The 24,208-nt window shown below is 38.5% G+C and overlaps 1 protein-coding gene across 1 annotated transcript in view; it reads right to left on the reverse strand.

The window, feature by feature from the left end:
* The window catches only part of DIAPH2 (diaphanous related formin 2), a 357,022-nt gene that overhangs the window by 152,836 nt on the left and 179,978 nt on the right, over positions 1–24,208 (reverse strand). Inside the window, exon 24 of the mRNA XM_081179396.1 lies at positions 22,118–22,243. Coding sequence (XP_081035522.1) covers positions 22,118–22,243 — 126 coding nt within the window. The remainder of the gene's footprint in view (positions 1–22,117; positions 22,244–24,208) is intronic.

The raw sequence follows: 24,208 nt of genomic DNA on the forward strand, positions 1-24,208 counted from the left end.
CAACAGGCAACAGCACCAGCCAGTGTGACCAATAGCCAGGACTGCAGGAATGCTGGAAGTTGAAGTCCAACAACATCTGAAACAACATCACAGTATAAAGGTAAAGGTAAAGGGACCCCTGACCATTAGGTCCAGTCGTGGCCGACTCTGGGGTTGTGGTGCTCATCTTGCTTTATTGGCCGAGGGAGCCAGCGTACAGCTTCCAGGTCATGTGGCTAGCATGACTAAGCCGCTTCTGGCGAACCAGAGAAGCGCACAGAAACGCCGTTTACCTTCCTGCCAGAGCGATACCTATTTATCTACTTACACTTTGACGTGCTTTCGAACTGCTAGGTTGGCAGGAGCAGGGACCGAGCAACGAGAGCTCACCCCGTCGTGGGGATTCGAACCGCCGACCTTCTGATCAGCAAGTCCTAGGCTCTGTGGTTTAACCCACAGCGCCACATCTAAATAATTACTGAAGATGTAAAAGAAAATATTTTAAACAGTTGATGTCCGCTGCCTCATCAAAATGTATAATTTAGTTAGAGTACAAAGATGTACTCCATTCACGATTCAGATAGTTCCTTTAAATATTTCAAAGAGCTTGCGTGAACCCCAGAGGAATTTGATGGTGGGATCTACTTTCAGCTGTCATCCCAATCATGGGTGGGACTCTTTTTGCAGCTTAATCTCTAAAGAAATATCACAAGCTAAGAAGGGTCAATGTGATGGCTGAAGTGCAGTGGTACAGACACTTGGTACATAATGTAGACTGCATGTAGATTGTCAGATAAGTGGTGGGTTGAAAGCAAATTCTAAAAACTCCATGATATCCACTGACATACTCTAGCAAAAATGCATTATAAGTAGCTACGCCACAGAATGCTCACACTATCACTTCCCAGTGGGATTCTTTTCCTTTCGGACTAAAGTTGTTTTACTATATACCGTATTTTTCCATGCATAAGACTAGGTTTTTCCCCTAAAAAATAATGTCAAAAATTAGGGGGTATCTTATACACAGATAGTGCCGAGGGTGGACTGGTGATTGGTTGTTGCAGCAAAAATATACAAGGGGGCGTCTTACAGACGAAAAATACAGTATATTATTATATAATTTCTATTATATAGAGAACAGTGCTCCCTCTCGGAAATTATCCAAAGACACTCTTATTTTCAGTGTCCTCGCAATGATAATCGGCCTAGCATTTTTGTATTCAGCCCATTATTTCTGCAATGTAAAAAAGATTTTTCCTAGTTGGATAAACATTTTATCCAAATCATGCAGAAGCAGATTTCTGTGTAAGGCAGAAAAAGGGGTAATAAAAGATACCATGGTGTCTGGAGGAAATCTGTGAAATCTGTCAGTTATCCATGTTCTATTTCCCTTTTTTCATATAAAGTTGAACAAGATGTTGAATATTACAAGATGGACAAATTATGCATATTTAATGCCACCCACCTATAACAGGGAGCAAGATTGAAAAAGAAGTCAGAAGAGTTTAAACACGTACAGTTAAACAATGAATTACATCTCCAATATTTGAAGTTAAAAAGAAAGAACTGTATGAAACACTCTAATTTAAGAGCCTGGTGACCTTTTGGTACCAAGATATGAAAGAATAAAGATTGGATATGAAAACGTGGGTTTTGTTTCTTTTAGAAATAATTTTTCATCTCTAGAAAGTATAATATGGTAATTCACCATCATTCAAAGAAATAAAAAATACACTACAATTTAAGCACTTGTGATTTGCAGAGTTCATGCTATAAATGCTTTGGCCCTATTTTGGCAAAGAAACATTTTGTTTGATTCTTCCTTCAAAGATTTTCAAAAGAACCTTGTATAAAACATATATACATTGGAAAATATATATATTTCCAATACTGCAGATTGTGGGAAACATTATATTTTTTCTTCTTCTGAATATATAGATCTTTGCCTTCTTTATCCTCTACAATAGACTCAAGTAAAGACTATAACAAACAGGCAGTGCTCATGGTTTGCATTTATGAACCCACACAATTTCTATTTAATGGAAAGCTCTTCTCTATTAATATTGTCAAGAAGAAGAAGAAGAAGAGTTTGGATTTGATATCCCGCCTTTCACTCCCCTTCAGGAGTCTCAAAGCGGCTAACATTCTCCTTTCCCTTCCTCCCCCACAACAAACACTCTGTGAGGTGAGTGGGGCTGAGAGACTTCACAGAAGTGTGACTGGCCCAAGGTCACCCAGCAGCTGCATGTGGAGGAGTGGAGACACGAACCCGGTTTCCCAGATTACGTGACTACCGCTCTTAACCACTACACCACACTGGCTCTCGATAGCTGCATTGAGTCATTGACAAAATTTGGATGAGATAGAAACATTTCAAATAAGAAAACCATGACTACTGGCCTGTATTTGTGTAAGTAAGTTTGCTATGACTCTACTTCCTAAGAGCACTCATATGTGTTCAAAATAAGAGATAGATGGATCAAAGTTTGCATTTATACAAACCAAAATTAAACAAGTTAAGAATAACCTTGCTGGATCAGGTCAGAGGCCCATCTAGTTCAGCACCATGTTTTCATAGTGGCCTACAATATACCTATGGGAATCCTGCACACTGGACCCAAGGGCAACAGCATTCTCCACTGGTATGATTTCTAGCAACTAGTATTCATACACATATTATCTCTGATACTGAAAGCAGCATTCTACCAACATTTTTCTCCATGCTTACATCTTTCACAAAAAACCGAGCAGCAAATATATGTGGCGCCCCTTATAAAAAGACCAGTCCTGCTGGCATCCTAAAATGTTGGTTCTATATTTTATAATATTTAGGAGAATCACAGAATTGTAGAGTTCGAAGCGACCCTAGAGTCATCTAGTCTGATCCCTTGCAATGGTGGACTTTTAATTATAACATGCTCGTGTTACTATTTATTTTCTTTATTAACGAAAAATATAATTGTGCATATAACTCAAATGAATTAAACAATACCGGTTAAAATACAAAGATTTAGATTCATTAAAGTGTTCAGGCAGCCCATAAGATTTAAATTTCAGTTACTTTTTGTGGTGGCCACAAATAACTGCAATTTCTGTTTATGAACGAATTAGAAGACAACCTGCAAATATATGGCAACAAAGAATTTATCAAACACAAAATATGGTAAGAATAATGGAACTCTGGTGTACTTTCCCTGGACAGTAGATTAGTAAAAAAAATCTGCTACAATAAATAGAGAAAACTTCATCAGTAAAATATGGGTAGAACAAATAAATAAAATGCTTATTTATGATACAGCATGCAACTTAATATTGTGTTCTGCTTTCACATTAATTAAACATGACTATTTGGATAACACTAAGAAACATGTCACAAATTGCTTACTAAAAATGATGAGAATCTGGCACAAATGCCAAGCAATCTGGGAAGAGGACCCAATGGCTTTTTCAACCAGTGCCCTTGTCAATCAAACTCTAAACCCAAGGGCAATTTTCTCATCCTGATAGACTTGGTTCTCTCTTTTTCAGTTTTTTAATTTTTTAAAAAAATATTATTTATTATATTTGCTTCATAAAATTTATACATTGCTTGATTGTAAAAAGTCTCAATGTGGTTTACAGAAAGATAAAACAATAAAATCAAGAAAAAATAGGTTCTGAGTCAATAGTTTTGACAGTCACCACTTCGGGCCCACAAATTTGACAAGTGGAAAAATTATCTGAAACATCAAATCCCTATCAGCCCTCTATCCCAACAGTGACTGAATGCCAATAGGTTATAGCCAAATTCTTAATTTTAACATTTCTCTACTCATCCTATGCTCAGGTCTATGCACTGATAACCTCTACGTTAGATTACAGCAACACATTATATTTTGAGTTGCTTCTGAAGATGATATGGAAACTTCAGCAGATGCAGAATTCAACAGCCAGGTTGCTCACTGGAGCAAAACAGTTGAGCATATAACACCAGTCCTCACTTCACTGCACTGGCTGCCAATTAGCTTCCAGGCCCAATTCAAAGTGCTGGTTTTGACCTATGAAGCCTTAAGCAGATCAGGACCACAATACAGTCGTACCTTGGAAGTCAAACGGAATCCGTTCCGAAGTCCGTTTGACTTCCAAAATGTTTGAAAACCAAATTGTGACTTCTGATTGGCTGCAAGAAGCTCCTGCAGCCAATCAAAAGCCGTGGAAGCCCCGTCGGACATTTGGGTTCCAAAAGAACATTCAAAACCGGAACAATTATTTCAGGGTTTGTGGCATTTGGGAGCCAAAATGTCTGAGTTCCAGGGCGCTCGGGATCCAAGGTACGACTGTACCTCAAGGACTGTCTCTTCCCATATGAACTACCCTAAATCCTGCAATCATAATCGGAGGACCTTATTCATGTACCTCCTTCACAAGAGGTTCAGAGGGCTGGCAACATGAGAATAGGACTTTTGGGTGGTGGTTCTCCATTTGTGGAATGCTCTCCACAGGGAGGTTCACCTGGTTCCATCATTATATATCTTTAGAAGTCAGGCAAAAAAATTCCTGTATAACCAGGCCTTTGGCTTGTAACTAAACTTTCTTCAGAGGATTGGTGGACCCTCCTGGGCACTTTTTTGTGAAAAAGGGCACTTAAGCTGCAAAGGGAGGGGGGAAATGACTGAAAATTACTTCCCTCCCTGTTCCACTACCAGAAGCTGTACCATCAGCTGAGTAACCTTTATAACAGTGGTGTGGTTATGGCTAAACTTCTTAACTTTAAGCAGGGGAGTATTTATAAAAATTTTCCATAAAAAAGAAATTAGCCTATTACAATAAGGTCTGTAGCATACAATCGTCTCCAGTAAAAATAAAAAAGCACAGCAATTTTCCTACATTATGCTCTAGTGAATATACATGTAAGATACAGGTTCACGGCACACAAGCAGAGTTGTCCTCACTCTGCCTAAACAAAGGTGATAAATTAGAACTTTTAAAGAATACTAATAAGAAAGCCTAAATCTCAATAATTCCTTTTGAATTAAGCCATGCCCAACATCCTGTGAACTAGGTGCCCTTTTCACCTTACTCAGCACCACCAGCTCTACAGCAGAAGCACTGCAGCATCTTTGCCCTGAACACCATATTGGACAAATGTTTAGTTAATGTTTTTACCATCAAGGCTCTAGCAAAGTAACTCCATTTTGCAGCACACAAGTGCTTCATATGATCAGATTTCCATGGAAACCCTTGTGTATTCATGTAACCATAAACTCAAACAAATGAGCAAGATACAGTTGTAATAATATGATGTGAAGCAATGTCAGAAATAACATCTACTACTAAGACACAATCAGACTGAACTATTTTGTGTTAGATTAAGATACTCTTAAGTGAAGGCAGCTGCTGTTTTTCTCATCTCCCTACTCATATTACAATACCCTCAATAAACTAAAAGGGCATACAAATAATTTAGACTATTAATTGTAATTTGAATGCAGCGACTTAACTCATCCTAGAAAGTAGTCAGAGTGGCATTCAGTTTACATAGGGTAAAGGTTCAAATGACCCAATTTACTATGAAGGTGGCTTGATCTGGAGTTTTTTAAAACTTGTCTGTTTCTACTATAGCTGTCTCAGTTGCTTATTAGAAATCAGAAGAACAAAATTAGTGTCAAAAGTGCATAGAAAAACTACACTTTCAGTGTCTCAACTAACTGACCCCTCCTACCTCTAAAGACTGTTCTGTTGGCAAAAGTGGCTTTTGAAAACAGCAAAAAAAAAGGAGAAAAGGTTTACTATGAGTTGAAAAAACAAACTTACTTTTTCAAAACTTTCATTAGAGGTAAATAGTATCTAAAAGTATCCATTAATTTTAATGGGAATAGCTTTGTTTTAATTTAATTGCAGAAAATGCTTTATCTGCACTTTAGGACAGAATGTAAAATGCAATAAAGTCATTAATTACGAAAACTAGAATAATCTTAAGGAAGAAGCTAGTCTTACTTTTAGAGTTTTTTCATTTAAAGGTGCACTATATAAAAATGTAAAACATTATCCCACTTAGAAGAGGGATAATAAAATGAAAACACTTAATCATTATTTAATTTTATACCTTTTAACTTACAAAAATATTACAGGTGTATCTGCAAAGTGGTCATAGCTATATTTGAATTGGCAAAAGGCCTTAATTCTACTCATCATCTCAGCTTCTTAGGTAATGAAAAAACAATCAGCTGGAAATTTATGAGACTTCACGAAGTCCGAAAGGCTCTGTGTTGCCTTATTTGTTGTAACATGCTTGACAGCTTATTTTAAAGAGAAAAAAACCTATAACCTACCTTTCATTGTACATGTAAATGTTGTTGATTAAACAACATTGTATGCTGGTTTCAAGACTTAACAGCCAAGGAGAGAAGTATCAAGTTCACAAATACAGTGGTGCCTCGCAAGACGAAAATAATCCGTTCCGCGAGTCTCTTCGTCTAGCGGTTTTTTCATCTTGCGAAGCACCCTATTAGCGGCTTAGCACTATTAGCGGTTTAGCGGCTAAAATGCTATTAGCGGCTTAGCGGCTTAGAAAAAGGGGGGGGAGCGAAAAAAATCGCAAGACTTGCAAGACGTTTTCATCTTGCGAAGCAAGCCCATAGGGAAATTCGTCTTGCGAAGCGCATCGAAAAACGGAAAACCCTTTCGTCTAGCGGGTTTTCCGTCTTGCGAGGCATTCGTCTTGCGGGGCACCACTGTATTACCCCTTGCTAAGCCCCAACACAAGCTGACAAAGATCTATCAAACAACCTTCTTCAAAGAATGTCCTTTTCCTCATACCAGATACTTGTAGAAAAGAATCAGCACAAGTACCTTCTTAGCTTCCTGGATCAAACCAACCAACCCTGGTATTTCTGTCCTATTTGAATAACTAGAAAGAACAGACTCAGATAATTATGGAGTAACCATGCTGGGAGTATCACAGGGCGAGATGAATCAATTAACAACCATTTTTAAGTAATGTAAAATCTGCCCTGATTAACTGAGTAAAGATTTTTTAAAATAACAATAATTAATATACGTACTTATTAAAAAATTTAAGAGTATGTATATTAGCAAAACATCTTGATTTATTTTGTTTAGGCAGAATATTATGCCAGCGGTAACCTGGGTTGCTCCAAAAGCCTTTATTTGTTGTTGTTGTTGGTTTTTAAATGATAGAGAAAATCTCTGAACAATGGAAAAAGCTCACCTAAAAACTTTTCAATGATAAAATAACTCATTACTATACAACAATGATCACTGCATCTCTCTCGTTTTTTTAAGAAAACAAAAACACCTCAGATTCATGGCCAGAAACTATAATTGAAGTTCTTCCTAACCAAGGATCCTTAATTATTCCAGTCATAGTGATAGATTTCTTTACTAAACCAAGATGCCAATAGATGATCCTCCATAACTGAAAGGGTTTGAGTAGCAAGAACCCTTTCAATAAATGAATCCTGATGGCAGATTTAAAGAATGGTTTGACACCCTATATAAGGACCCAACAGATTTTTTTTGTTAACAATTATTTGTCAAAGGCATTAAGATTACAGAGCAACACATGTCCAGGGAGCCCATTATCTCTGTTGTTGTTCGCATTTTTTTTAGAACCAACAGCAAGGTTGAGAAAAAACCAATCAAAGGATCCATGGATTTAACTTAGGGTTGAAAGAATTCAAGATTTCACTGTATGCAGATGATGTAGCATAATTTTTTAAAAAATCAGAAACATCAATACAAAATACATGGACTTTAATAAACACCTTTCAAGCAGTATCCAGTTCCAATATAAATAATACTTAATCAGTGAGTTTCAGAATAAACCCGACAACTCAAGTGATAAATATATTCTACAAAGACTTTGGATTTCAATTAAAAATAGAGCAATAAAATACTTAGGGGTTTTGTTGCACCCACATTCACAAATAACCACTGATTATAACTACAATAATAAAAGCACACAAATAGATGAACTTAAAAGGTGGCAGACACTACAACTTTCTTGGGTGGGTACAATATCGGCTATCTCTATGAATATTCTACCCAATCTGCTATTCTTACTATCCGAAACTTAATTCTCTACAGAAGAAGATACTAAAATTTATATGGTCAAATAAACCAAACAGGATAGCAAATAAAGACATATCAGAAAATAACATATAGAGGCATTGGAATACCAAACTTAATAGGATATTATCAGGCAGCATCTTAACAATTCTCGATTCAGCTAGTAGGAACTTTACAATACACAATTAAGGAAACACTTTGGTATAAACCTAAGAGAAAGAGACATGATCCATAGGTTTAGGCATCTACAAAAGCAATTTATAAACTCTGGTTTCATACTTGTGGTTCGAGGACCCGACCCCCGCTTAATGGAATGAAGACACAGGACACGTAAGATAAAGTTAATGGGCAAGAAAAGGCCACAACTTTATTGATTACAGCAAGTGAAAAGGTATTGGCTTAGGCATTGGATCACGACAATTGACTCCACCCACTCGGAGAGGGGTGAGCCTAAAAAGGGGGGGTTATTCACCAGTAGGTGGAGCCTGTTGATGCTAATTCAACTATAAGCTCTCCCCTGATGTCACCGAGGGTCGTGCCATGGCCCCCCGCCACACAGGCATCGGACAGGATCCACAACCGCCAGATTCCTTTAACGGAATACCCAAAATTGAAGGCGTAGGCGATGGCCACACCTAGCCCTTCTACACACCACAAACACATTCCAATGCCTAACCGCCACCCGAGCCCAAAAGGCTCGCCGCCAATACCCTCACAGCTGTAACCAATCCCTGATACTACATAAGGAATAGTTAAGTGCTATATATTTTAATTCACAAAACTATTTGTTGAGCCTTTAAAGCTCAACTCTTTAAAGATACTCTTCCTTGGAGCCCTTTCACTTCACGTATCACTCTCCACCCTCCAAATATTCCTCCTGGAATACTGTGCCCAGTTCTGGGTATCACAATTTAAGAAGGATATTGACAAGCTGTAATGTGTGCTGAGGATGGTAACCACAAGGGTCTGGAAACCAAGCCTTATGAAGATCAAGGGAGCTGGGTATGTTTAGCCTGGTAAAGAGGAGATATTATAGTCAGTGGGGGTTTTTCCAGCAGGAACTCACCAGAACACTGTTCCGGCACCGTTGCAAGAGAACAAGGGAGGTGTTCATGGTGAGTTCTGGCAACTCTTTTTCTAGAAAAATAGCACTGATTATAACCATCTTCAAATATCTAAAGGGCTGTGGCACAAAAGATGGAGCAAGCTTGTTTTCTCCCGCTCAGAAGGGTAGGACCCATACTGAAGAATTCAAGTTACAAGAAAGGAGATTCCAACTAAACATCAGAAAGAACTTTCTGACATTAAGAGCTGTTCAACAGTGGAACGGTCTCCTTCAGGAGGTTGTGGACTCTCTTTCACTGGAGGTTTATATAAAGATTGGATGGCCATCTGCCATGGATGCTTTAGCTGAGATTCCTGCATTGCACGGGGTTGGACTAGATGACCCTCAAGTTCCCTCCCAGCTCTGCAAGTCTATGAAACAGCTCTGTACTGAAGCAAAAGAAATGCACAATGTTGGTCTGAAGTGCATATATATGATATATCAGCATATTATTTGAAACAATAAAAAGGAACTTGTAAATGAAAGTACAGGGTATGATAATCTTTCTTTAGACATGTTAAAGCACACATAATGTATTTTATAGTAGACACATTTAAGCCGTTTTAATACTTTGAAAATCAAGATATGTCTCTTAGGACAGCAAATAATTTAATCTGATGAATGTAAGATTTCCATGCAACCTTTTGCATCTTAGAAACCCAACTTAATTTATGCATTAGTTCAAGTTACCAATACTTTCTAGAAGAACAAAGGATAAAATATAGAGTAAGAATACAATCATTCCTGGTTATTTTAGAAATCCACATCCTGAATGACTTTCAAAGATGTTTCAGCTGCCATTTCACATGTGTAAATTTGTATGGTATTTGTCATCATCTCACATTTAAGTATTCCTTCATTACATTTATGTGAACAGCATATTTGCTCTGGGGATTGGAAGGGCAAATTTTAGATATTTAGATATTTTATTATTCCCTGTCCATTTTTCAGCTCTCCCTAGGCTTCCTATTATTGCTCTATCCACCCTACTGTTTGCATTATCTGCAAATTTAATTAAAGTTCTCTCCAGCTTTTTCTGCAGATCTCATATAAAGGACTTAAATAAAGTTGGTTCCAACATGGATCCCAGAAGTACCCCCACTAAACATGTCAGGGTAATAATATATTGCTATTCATTACCTTTCTTTTAGGTTCCCCCAATTTCACTTTATAATAAAAACAAATTAAAGACTCCACTTATTTTGACCATCCACATTAACAAGTGCTACATGATAATATTACTGCTTTTATTCATAGTTAGCTAGGAAGTCATAGTGGCTATAGATTGAGACCACAAATCTAAATGCAACCCACCAGCCATTTGATTGATAATGCACCTCTATTTGCAGTTAAAATAGGGTTTAGTCTATGGCTGAAGAATTGCTGCTGCAGGACATGGCAAAAATGTGCAATGATATATGTTATATTAGAATCCACTCAGACCAGAATACATCAGGTATTTAAACCTGTTGTTGATTATATTTATTCAAAATATTTATGCAGTTATTTAATAAAGAATGGGAAACAGTGTTTCTATATACTCAACCCCCTTTCCTCCAGGTATCTAGAGTACCAGTCCTTTCCCCTTGCTTCCCTTTCAAGCATTCTCTTCTAGCGGTCTTCCTCATTCCGACTCTCCCCAACATTCAGTCTCTCTCTCTCTCTCTCTCTCTCTCTCTCTCTCATGTTGTTCTTATGCTTCTATCACTCACCTTGTTACAAAGAGGATGCCTGGGTTCATGTAAAACAAGTTTAACAATAGATATAAAGATCAAATCATAGAGAAGTAGAGTATGTGTGTTTTGCTCTCTTAACCCTGGTTCCTGTATTATATTCCAAACTAGAATTTTTAAGAAGAGCCATAACTCAGTGGTAAAGCATCTGCTTTGCATGAATAAAGTCTCAGGTTGAATCCCTACATCTTCAGGTAATACAAGGGAAGAGTCTCTATATGAAACCCTGGAAAGCTGCTACCAATTATTGTGAGCAATACTCAGCCTAGCTAGACCAATAGACTCAGCATAATGAACAGATTATAAACTAATTGATAGAACTACATATGTAATTAACAGTCATGCACATCTCATCATTTCAAAGCTGCATATCTGTTTGTAATCTTTGCAAATAATGCAACAATATCTACTCTCTTCTCCACTGTATCTTCCAAACTAAGATGCTTGAAAGGAAGCTCAAATAAGAAATTCATTCCAACTTACTCATACTTCTGCTGTTATGGAGACTATGTGTGTGCTTTTACAGAACAGAGTGCAATAGCTACTACTGTGCTTGAGGTAACTTTTGTCAAATAGATTAAGTTTATGTGGGAAGACAACACCTGAGGAATGAGATGTGGAACAATAGGCTGGATCAAGTGCAAGTTTAGCTGAGATGAGACAAATGGCAATTTAGGAAGAAACACAATATCCTCCAATCTAGTGGGACTTTCTTCAAAGCAGTCTGTGGTACAGCATAGTGGGGAGGGTACAGATAGAAGTTGGTATTTATTAGGAGAACTTCTACTACAGGCAAGTATAAAGCAGCTCACTGGACCACATCCTATGGTGGTCACAATCCAACCAAAACCCTGTTGGCATCCATCTGTCTCAAGAGACAATGGAGTGCACCTCTGGGGGTGAAGTTAAACCACTGGAGAATCAAAGCTGTCTCCTGTGTGGTTTTTGCTGCATTAGCAGCACCTAAGTGATTTCTCTGGGGCACAAGCCTGGACAGTGTGTATGGAAGTCCTAGGCTGCTCAGACAACATGTCCCCTCCTCGACCTCACTGTTATGGTCCAAAGGAAGGCAGAGTGATTTGCTTGGCACCAGGAGTTGCCAGAAGGAGAAATAGAAGGCACCATCCAACTCTCCTTAGCCTTTTCTTCAGTTTATAGAATCATTTGTGTTAGAAGATAAAAGAAGTTGCTGCCCATCTTTTAGTTGATCAAAACGGTTTCAAGAAATGTAATCAACTATACATTACTGGAGAGTATTTTTGTGTGGTACCTGCACATATTATGTGTACACAAATACAGTGGTACCTTGGAAGTCAAACAGAATCCATTCCGGAAGTCCGTTTGACTTCTAAAATGTTCGGAAGCCACGGAAGCCCCATCGGATGTTCGGGTTCCAAAGAACGTTTGCAAACCGGAACACTCACTTCCGAATTTGCAGCATTTGGGAGCCAAAATGTTCGACACGCAAGGTGTTCGGGATTTTATTCATTCAAAAAAAAATGCACCCACAATTACAATACAACTAGAAATAGTTTTGTAAAACTAAAGACTTTCTAGTCATTTAATAAAATGTAGGACAAGTAAGTAGAGAATTCCTATGACTCACTGAAAGTGTACTTGATAAAAAGGCACAGCTCAGATGTGGGTGGATATGATATTCCCTCCTGCATGATATCCTTAATCATAGCTGGCAAATCTTGTGTCTCTTAATTTAACTACACAATTATAATATTTCCAGTTTCACCAGGGGACGAAGGGAAATAAACAAGGGGCAATAAGCTCTGGAAGAATCTAATGTCAGCTAAGATCTCTACACAATGTTGTTAAATCCTACCTAAATGTATGTTTAATTTCACTGTCATGGAACTGTTAAGAATGCAAATATACTTAGTTTTGCTATTAGACTTCTACTCAGATTTTATCAGAAACGTGTTTCTTTCTCTATTAATTACAGTGAGTTCCAAAAATGGTAACCAGTAATATTTTTGTTAAAGGTAGTGCCCCTCCTCTTGCTCCTACTTTCCCATACATATATTGGCTATTAACTGTAAAAAATTATATTACTATACTTGACCACCTTTCTTATCTCAGCAACTGTTTGCTCACATGCAAATATTCACAGCAGGATGCTATGAATGAAAAGTCATTTTAATTGTGCCTATGGTACACTGTGCATGTACAGTGCCTGCTTCCAATCAAATGTGGGACCCCTCCTACGGCTATAATTATAAATTACTTTGGAAAGTCATATTGCTCTTAGAGCCAGTTTGCTACACATCACAAAAGATTCCTAAGCAAGAAATGAAACAACACCCCCATTCAGACAATTATGTGCATCACAGTCACAATATTTTGTACATCAACATCCCTCTGCAAGTCCCCCCACCCCAAGAAACCCAAATCCTTTGCAGGGGTCAGCAGACTTACTTAACACTGTGGGCTGTTTTCCTATGGGGAAGAGGAAAACTGCCTCAAACTGAGCAAAATATCCTTATACTAGTTGAGCGCCACAAATCAGCCTGTATGATACAACCCAAAGGATGCTGTTCGTCCCTCACCTTCTGGAAAGACTTTTGGGTGGCAGAAGAGCGAGGGAATTTCAGGTGAAATGGGAAGGAGAGATTACTGAAAAAGCTGCTTTCTGTTCACACAGGCATTGAATACAAAATTCCTCAAGCTTACCTAAACATAGCACTGCTTTAAATGCTTCCCATGTTGCTGTCTTTCCCCTAGCATTGTCCCTAACAGTGTCCCCCACTAAGAAACCACATTAAAATAACCATAGGAGAGTAAAATGTAACTTTTTGTTTACAGTGTCTACCTTCTCAGCTTCACAATTATACCAGGAAAAAAATACATAAAATTATACAGCCGTGTAATACACTGAGCCAAATGCTGCCATATTAGTATTTGTCATAACATATTTCCTAATATATTCCTGTTCATCCAGCCATAAGTAAATGTGCTAATGATTTACGCTACAAGGAGAAAAGGTATTTTGCTGGTCTTATTCTCATCATCATTATGTGAAAGAAAGAAAAGAAATAAGCTTGGTTCAGATGGAATTCTGCACATGCCCTGAGGCTAAATATATAATTTGGCTTTGCTCTGAACAAAGAGAATATAATTGTGAAGGACAAAGAAAGCCATTATTGTGTAAGTCTGTGAGAATCCCAGTAAATGCCTGCCATAATCAGGAGGTTGCATCTGGCCTCAGTTAATTCCAGAATCTAGTAGCACATCTAACTCAAACAACACTCAAATCAAGTCAAACAACACTCTCAAATCAGTCAGTAATCTCCCACTGGGAATAAATAGCCTACCACACCCTAATTAAAGAAAGCATACTTCTATATTCTCTAAGAAATGAGAATGGCATAATTACCTCTCCTTGTGCACAGCAGCATGTCCTAAACAGTATATCGTTTTTTGCTTTGTTTTTATATAGAGGCAAATATCCAACTAGGTTGTTTAGGGGCTAAAACATTTAACCGGGCTGCTGGTGCCCCACACCCTTAATTTTAAAATATATAATTTTTTAATATAATATATATATAATTTTAATGTAAATTGTACTTATTTTAAGTGTGTTATTTTTGTAAGCTGCCCTGGGACTATTTGATGAAAGGAAGAATATGTTGGCAGGTAATAAATATATAATACAGCCCCCTCCCCACCCCAGTCCAAGAACAGAAATGAGAGGGAATCCACTCGCCCCTATAAAAAAACAGAATGGCAAGATTCCATGCTATATTTCAAGGGTTACATATACTCCTTTGAATCAGGGTGCATCACAAGAGATTGAGCAACACATTTTAACAAGCAAGAATATCTATAACAAATGCTTGTAGAGACTTATGCAATGAATCTGTGGTATTTTTCTTCCTGAAGGATTCTACTTCTTCTTCTTCTTTTTTATTCATCAGCTATAGTGGAGAGAAAAACACAAATCTACCTACCAAGGGGCATGCTGGAGAGTTTTCTAATCCTAACTGACTGGTAGAGAAAGTTTTACTCCAGGAAGAGGACTCAGTGTATCAGATCAGCAGGGCATCATTAACACACTGACAAGGAATACTGACAGAATGTTAATGACATTAACACCCCATCAGCTATCAACACCTGGGATTTCCTCAAAGCTCATTATGGAGAAATAATTCACTTAAAGTATGTTGAGATGCCATTCCTGCACAGCACACTTCCCTTTGCAGTCAAGTCTAAATGAGATGAGGATTACATTGCTGCCTTATAACCAACATTAAAATCTGAACATATTCTACACTACAGCCTTCCCAGAAGTGAGTGAAAGGGATAAAAAAGCCAAGATAGTCTTCTCTGCTAAAATGTCATAGTAAATAAGGAGAGGGTTTGATGGTTTTTCTACAGATGTATTTCTTAACACTTAAAAGGGTTTGGGATGAATACTTCAATTTCTGCTACAAGGAAATACATCAATCGTATATGATGCATAATGAGTTGGACCCAAATATTCCTGCCCCCATTTCATTGGAGGAAGATTCCTTCAACTGGAGGAAATGAATCTTCACTTTAAAGTATATCAATCAATAAAGTCTACCTCAGAGAATTATTTAAAAATGTATCTGATTACTCAAGTTCTTGTACTTGGATCCAGACAACTGTTTTAGACACCCTCAAATACCTGAGCATATCTAGTTTTCTGCTAACGGTTTCATGATACATTAGATTAGGAGTTGTTTTTTGTTTGAAATTTGATGCTGGGTCCTAGTTATTGTAAATATGACAACCACTTTTAAGAATCTTGATTAACTGACAATAGAATGGCTTATTAACACTACTTCCCATTATGATGCTCTATCACCCTGATATCTGGGCACCTAAATATCACCCTCTATATCCTGTTCAGGGCCACAGGCTTATTGTAACAGGAGCCTTACAGTGTTTGGGGTTTGAAGATGACATCATTTCAGTTTTATTTCCCAACTTCACTCACTACATGCCTTGGGACTTGTCTTGGGACTACAACTCCCATCATCCCTAGCTAACAGGACCAGTGGTCAGGGAAGATGGGATCTGTAGTCCCAAAAACATCTGGAGTGCCGAGTTTGACTACCCCTAGGTTTATCTAACTATGTTTGATGTGATAAGCCGCACTGAGATGTCTTGGTGGGACTGGTCAGAGGAGGAGGAATATGATGACAGTATGGAACTTGATCATGGAGAGGGGCCCACCAATCTTGTAGGTGTTGACCTTATCTCTGGGGAGGGTCTGAGTACCTTGTTGGGGGGGGGGAACCTGCCTCACTGGGCATCTCAAGCTTCAAGGAAGAGCTGCTCAAATTGGCCCCAGTTTCACCTCCTACCAGTGAAGCATTCCTCCTCAACCCCACAGATGTACCACAGACTACATTCAACAGTGAACGGACAGTGTCAACCCCACTTCTGTCTCCAAGGATGTGACGCCAGTTGTTCTGGTGTTAATAGACCCAGTCTACTTGCTTGCTCAGTCCCATGGTTCAGGAATCAGACCCATTGAAATGAATGTGCCCACCCAGCTCTTCAAAAGGAGATCTCAAGGGGCATGTCCAGTGTTTGGGGAAAGTCTTAGCCTACACCTAGCCATGAACTCTACAGCTAATTTACACACTTTGTAACTTGATATATGTTTGGGTATTCTGGAATAATACTTTTGGAAATAATTGTACTGAGAGTCTGAGTACTATGCCCACAAATGGGAGAAGTGCAGCTTTTCTACTTGCTTTCCCACTGTGGAGATAAGAGTATAGCACGAAGCGAAATATCTGTCGCCCTTTTCAATTATCTGAAATATCCTCTCCCTTGGAAATATAGCAATAGTTCCAAATCTGTGTTGGATTTCAATTGTTTTGTTTTCCCATCGGATATTAATGTTCTTATCCAAAAGTATATTATCTCACAAACTAAAGGACTGAGGGGGACAGTTAATTTAGTGCAATAAAAACTAAATGGTACAGTTTTATTTAACAGTGCTGGCTTCCTGTTGAAATGTGTAGCATTCATGTCTCAAGTTTTATTATTGGTAATTACAAAGTTATGCAATTATCACAAAAAGATCTCTGACTCTCATAGTGCAACTGGTAAGTTACAATGCAGCCTCTCTTTAAGTAATAGAATAATGCAGAGAAATGAGCTACAAGTCATATATAATGACTTTACTGGTGGATCAGAGTTTGTACAGAAATATAAAAGCAACACATGGTTCCAACTAGTGAATTAATTTAATCATTATATTATTTATGTATTTAAAGATCAGTTATTAGGCTCTGTGAAATCCTAATATTAAGTTCTTTGAAAATATTTTGCTTTTTTCTTTAAGAGAAGCACAGAATAAAAAAGCCCTCACAATTTAATGTAATTCCTATCCCATGTGGACAAACAGTTACACTTTGGTGACAATAATGAAGAATAACCAGCCATCTGTAACTTGCTGATATAGAATGCAGAGGACTTTCATTCTAAAATGCCTTAATTACCTGCAGAAAGAGAGAAACAATATAAGAAGTCAAAGCCAAGTTCACAAGGCTCTGAAATTGCTTTTCTTTTTCTAAATTATCAAAGCTAGGTTTCTTAGTGTTGAATGTTTCCAGGATGATTTTAGCAGAAGCCTTATTAAAGGAAGAGTTTGCTCAAGCAGAAAAGCAGGAAGAAATTGCCAAAATCCTGGTGGCAAACCTAATTGAGCTTCTATTCACAGAACAGAAGCATACCTGCACAGTCCATCCCAAGAACAGTTTTATGCAGTTAAAGAGGAAAATTGTGAGGTGGTCCACACGTCAACGAAGAATCACTGAAGTGATTCATGACATCCTAGTAACCATTTTCTTTTGCCTTCCGATCCCTAATCTAAAACAAGAATCAAGTAACACAGCGGTAGTTACTGGCTACATTTCTGCATAACCCCTGCTAACAACAGATTCTAACAGATTCTAATAAAACAGTTTCACAGAGATGCCTGAGGCCAAACTGTCAGAGAGGTCAGGGCCGGGGCTGGACCACCTATGATGCGGACTGAAGCATCCACCTTGAGTGACGGAACCCTGCAGAGAAGCGCTGCTGCCAGGGTCACACAGTTGTGATGACTTCAAGCAAGATCTTATGAAACTCTTGTGAGATCTTGCCAGAAGCTGCTGCCACTGTACAACACCAGTAAGCAAAGCTTTGCCGGGAGTAGGTGCGGGCGCACCTAACACTTTCACCTCAGGCAGTAAAACAATATAGGCTGTCCCTGGTTTAGGCTGTCCTATTGCATTTTGCAGGTGAGGGCTCATACATATGATTAAATGCTCCTACATAAACAAAAGAACAAGAACAAAAAAATATTAAGAAAGCTCATTTTCTATGTGTGCGGATATTTTATTTTATCAGGAGAACCCCTACCGGCAGCATGAAGTGGTGGTGTCATCCAGACAAAGGTATAATTCCTCAGTGAGAATTAAACCTAAGAACACTTCTTTTCCCAATACCTCCAGGAAGAACTAAAGGTGGCCATGCAGGCTTCACATAGCTAACTTCCTCAAATGAATGCCAGTATCACTGCATTTCAACAAATCCTGTTTAAGAATATACAGCACCTCAAATGTTACTGTTTCTGGATCATGCATTGCCACAAGACAGCTCCCTGGTTTCAAAAGATATGTGAATTACAAAAATCAGTAGGGATGACTATTCATTCCATTCCATCAAGCAACAGCAAATGAGAAACGGGGCAGATCCATTTTCTAAAACTGTTTCCATTCAAGCTGGTCATTAAAGGTAAAGGGACCCCTGACCATTAGGTCCAGTCGTGACCGACTCTGGGGTTGCGGCGCTCATCTCGCTTTATTGGCCGAGGGAGTTGTGAGACTCTCTGAGGGAGATTATTCTAGATCTCAATGAACCAGACCAGGAACTCCTACTGTCACAAGCATCTTCCATACTCATCATTCCTAACCTATGCAGAAGGGAAAAGGTGCTGAAAGCCTCAATCTCAATAGGAAGTGATCTGACCATGACAAGGGAATGATGTCAACAATATCCCCCACCTTCAGATCACCCTCTTCCTGCCCAGTTGAGAAAGGATCGTATAGTGTGTGACCTGCCACCTGCATGTGGCCTGCGATCTGTTGGGAAAGCCCCATGATTATCATGGCATCCATGAACTCTTGAGCCACCCTAGAGCCAGTCACCTCACCATGGATGTTGAAATCCCCCAGAAGTAGTAGTCTGGGAGTCCCCAACACTGCCTCTCAGACCAGCTCTGTCAGCTTAAGCAGGGAGACTACTGGACAGTGAGGCAGGCAGTAAACCAGCAGAATCTCTAATCTGTCCCAATTGCCCAACGCTAGGAACACACACTCTAGATACCCCACGAAGTGGACAGAGAGCCTGGAGAGAGAGATGGGATGTCTATACACTACTCCCCCTCCCTGACTCTTAGGTCAGCCCTGAAGCTTCACTGAGTGCCCAGGTGGGCACAGTTGGGCAAGACCAACTCCACCTTGCTCAGTCATCCAGGTCTCAGTGATACAGACCATATTGGCCCCGTCATCCACAATCAGGTCATGAATGAGGAACTGACCTTGTATTCAACAGCGGCAGCCACATACCAGAGGGCTGGCTGATATTTCCCCAGTTTGGAGGAGGGGCTGGCACATGGCACAATCACTATCTGCCTGTGCTATGTGTCTCTCACCTGGCCTTCCCCACCATACCTCCCCCTACTCTGAACGACCATGATGCCCCCCCCGCTCTTCCCCACTCCCTTCTTCCCAGGCATATCCCGCAAAAAACCTCAATGTAACAGTCTCTTCCTCCAGCCCCAACACATAAGACCTCCATTGAAAAAGCCCTCCCTGAATCCCACCATACTGGGCAATTATTGGCCAGTTTCCAATATCCCATTTTTGGGCTAGGTCCTGGAGTGTTTGGTAGCATCCCAGCTCCAGGAGTTTTTGGAGGATGCAGATTATCTATATCCATTTCAATCTCGTTTCAAGACTGGTTATGAGACAGAGACAGCTTTGGTTGCCTTGTTGGCTGGTTTGCACCAGGAAGTGGAAAGCAGGAGCATGTCCCTGTTGGTTCTGCTGGACTTCTTGGAGGCTTTTAATACCAACCATCATGGTATCTTTCTGTGCTGCCTTAGTGGGATGGGACCTGGAGGCACTATTTTACAGTGGCTCTATTCCTTCCTAGAGGGGTGAATCCAGAAGGTGGTGCTGGGGTAGTCCTCTTCAATAACTTGGTCATTGGCCTGCTGGGTCCCTCGGGGTTCTGTTATTTTTCCCATACTATTTTAACATTTACATAAACTTGCTGGAACAGTTTGTCCAGAAGGCTGGTGTGCTGTTTATATTGTGATTGTATGTTTTTAATTCTATTAATGTTTGTTTTTTAATTGTGGTTTTATCTATGTTATATGCCATTCTTTATCGGTAAGCAACCTTCAGTCCCTGTCAGGGAAAAATAGATAGATGATAGATAGATGGATGGATGGATAGATAGATAGATAATGGTGATGATGATGCCACCAACTCCCTCCCCTAACTCCTGTGGAATGTACAGAAGGCTGGTGAGAACAGCAGGGATTTCTCTAATTTGCACTGGGGTTTTTGTCTATGAGAAAAATCACATTCCCTGTTTTTCTAAATCTCTGTTAAGTGTGATGTCAAGGTAAAAAACTATATTGCCAGGTGTAATCCATGACTAAGTGCTATTTGCTCCCAACTATTTGGTGCACTGATTTGTGGAAGACTATGTACAGGTTGGAAGGTGGTGGTGCTGAAACTTTTATTCTTTTCCTTGCAATATTTCCGCAGTATCCTTTGTAGAAAGGCACCAGCTAGAAAGCAGACCTCTTTTTTCCTTTTCCTTTTTTGGCAGGGAAATGTAGAAACCTTCAACAACTATCTGTAGGCAGTGCACCCCAGAGAAATTTCACTCAAAAATGATGAATATTTCAGTGTACTTTGCCTCCTTTGTGTTTTAAAGATACACTCAAGGGGCAACCACCACATGTCTGGCCTAGACTCCCCAAAATTCAACAATAATAACTGCAGCACATGCAGATATATAAAGTTGTTTGCGTTAAACATCTTTTTCAAGTATTTCTTCAGTATATGAAGAATCCATAAGGCAACAAAACAAGAGCCTGTTATTAATGGTAGTAAGCAGCAAACTAAACTATGCATTAAAATGTGACATCACACAAATATTGTTTCTATCCTGTCAAATTTGTTTCAATGTTTTGGTATAATTAATGCTTACAGGCAACAATAAAACTAAGACACCTTTTTTTAAAAAAAATGCAATGTCCTATACTTGGCATCTACTTTTCAGGCTAGAGGTGTGAAGAAGTGCAATGAAATAAAACTATTTTATTAGCTGTGTTTCCAAGTTTTCAATTGCCATTGGACATAGGTTAAATCATAATAGTATAAAAGTAGCATCACTTAAATAGTAAGAATTTCTTACCTTACTTCTTTTGTTTCAAAACTAGGAAGGTGGAGCAGAAATCCCAATCAGGTGACTCTACCTTGGACCGCAACAAAGTAATCAAAGCGAGTTGTCACTTTCAGTGCTGTCAGACAGACTGCTGCTACACAGCTGTACTTCTTCCCAAGTGTATTATTGAAATATTGCATATCTGACCAGTAAAAGGAACATAAAATAAACCAAAAGCAAAACAGATGGAAGACTGTGGACTCAGCTATACAGCTGCAAATAAAACATTTTAAGTGTGTTGTTGTAAAATGCACTATACAAATGTGTCACTAGATGGCGATGGTGAGCTATGGTGAATTCAATATATTTTTCAAAACTTTTTTTAAAAAGCATTTCAGTGTTTTTTATGTGTGTGTAGATTCCATCTGTGTCAAATGAACCACATTAAAAACCTGCTTTCTGCAATACAAATCCACAGAACATTATTATGAGAAACCTACAACACATGCAATTCGAGCACACCCAGAATCTTCCCTTATCAGAGAAGGTAAGATTGATATAAGCTCTGCTCAGAAGCCTCGTATTTGCGCACTACCTAATGCACAATAGTCTGGTGTGATGTCTTAACTTACTACTAGTCATCCCCCAACGACACAAAATGGGAGGAAATGCATTTTGTGTAGTTTTTTCATGCAAAGCCTGTGCACAAAAGATTAATAAAAATTAAGAATATAATGTAATTTGAATATTTCACTAGCAAACAAATACTGGTATTAATACGGAAAGGATATTATCATCTTCTCAACAAATTTATCATGCGGATCTTCTGTTTTAGGGAACTTCTTAATATCATTTTCCAAACGCTGTATCTGATGTTCCATGGAATCGAGGTTGCTTTTAAGACTCTGAGCTGAAACTGAGGGAAAATATGATAACTCAGAAACCAATTCTGGGTGTAGGAAAGAAAAGCAGTGTCAGAAATAAAATCCTTGAAAGCTGTGAGGATAATTCCATTAAAACGTGCTCCCATTTTTCTGAATTACTGCTCATAAAAGTTCTACTTTTCATGAAATAAGTGAGAATATATAATATAATATACCAAATCATCATGTTTAATGTGAGAATGTCACCATTTTATTCTGCCATTAGTTCAAATTAATCCATTTCTATTCAAATTTATTGATAGAAATGCTAATATTTCATTCCTTTAAATCTAATTTGTAGATTAAACAGCAACTAAGGTTCAAAAGAGATTCTATCTTAGTAATGCATATAGTTGGTTATATAAATGATTTAGAGAGAACTGCAGAAGAGCTCAAATATTTTTCTTCTTGCTCTGTAATATTCTGTATAGGCCTGTACCTATATGAGCTTCTTTCCTGCACACGTTTTTTAAAACATTGAGATAATACAAACTACTGATGCTTAAATTTCAGGTAAGCAAAAAAGGACATGCAATCTATGGGGACCACTTTTTAGTACAACAGTATATGTTACTCAAAGTTTTATTAAATCATATTTGAGTATCTTTCCCTCTCCCCTTTATCTGTGATTATAGGTGACCTTGTTAGTTCCTTATATACTGGGGGTTAGGTTAGAGAAATGGCCTCTTCGCTACTAACTGGAATTGGCTTTAAGTGCAGGTAAGCTGTGTTCACCATAATTGGTTTCAGTTAGTGGTACAGAGACCATATTCTAAACAAAGAACCAATAAATCTTTAAAGTTAGTCACATGTATAACACTAGTAGATCAAGGACTGTTCCTGCATTATTTTAAGAAACTGGGAGTGAGGCAGGTTAGCAATGAGGCTGGTCTACAGTCATGAATGAATACACTCTAGAATCTGGAATAGATTCTATGATCTACTCTGGACATACAGAGATAGCAATGCAGAAAGTGCTTGCTAATGTCACTGATACTTTGCTTCACTGGTAGAATACCTTGACAAAGTTAACACACAAGGAGGCAAAAGGAGATGTCATCAGTGAAGCAAAACCTATTTCCTAAATTCCTGAAAGTGATGAGGAGGCAGAGACAAACAAACAAGGCCTCTCGGTTTTCATTTCATAACAGAAGTATAACTCTAGCCCTCACAGTTTCATAGAAAATATTTAAAATGTTATTGTGCCATGTAACCTACACAGTATTTCTCAAAACACAATGACTGTACCGGAATGTAAATATTACATTTGTGAGATATACTTATGATACTCAAACTGTCAATATGAATATGAAAGGGGCTTAAATTACAAAAAAAAGAACAAGGGACAAATAGAATCTAAGAACACAAAAGTTATGATGAAAGACTACAGGACTTTAAAAGTTTCTGCTCCAGTAGTGCCTAAGCTAGTAGCAGGGTAGGTGATCAGTGATTATGAAATTCATTTACAAAAGTATTTGGTACTGTTATCATAATCATCATCACACCATCATTACTAATTTATATTGTATTATCAGTGGAGCCTCAGAGAGCATAAGCGTACAATTTTCTGATCCAGGAAGCTTCTGATCGAAAATTCAGCACAGGGTGGGAAGGGGCAGAGTAAGGAAAGGGTAGTGGAAGGGGCTGAGCTGGGAAGCAATATAAGATTGTTTCAGTCATACAATATAACATTGTTTTGATTACATCTTCTAAGAGTGTGTGTCTATGTGTGCTCACAAAGTCATGCTTGTGTACAAATGAAAACAACAACAAATAACCACTTCATGGGTGGAATTCTAGCATACTGGCAGGAATTAAGCAGGCTACTAGAACAGACAAGAACACATTTGCTTGTAAACAAATGTGTTATCTGAATTGCTGTCTTGTTAGTGACCTTAAAACCCCCTGCTGCATTTAGGGAAACTGAATGCTGTTTCCCTCCTCCCCACTTTCACCCC

This window comes from Podarcis bocagei (assembly GCF_964188305.1).
Source record: "Podarcis bocagei genome assembly, chromosome: Z".
Lineage (NCBI taxonomy): Eukaryota > Metazoa > Chordata > Lepidosauria > Squamata > Lacertidae > Podarcis > Podarcis bocagei.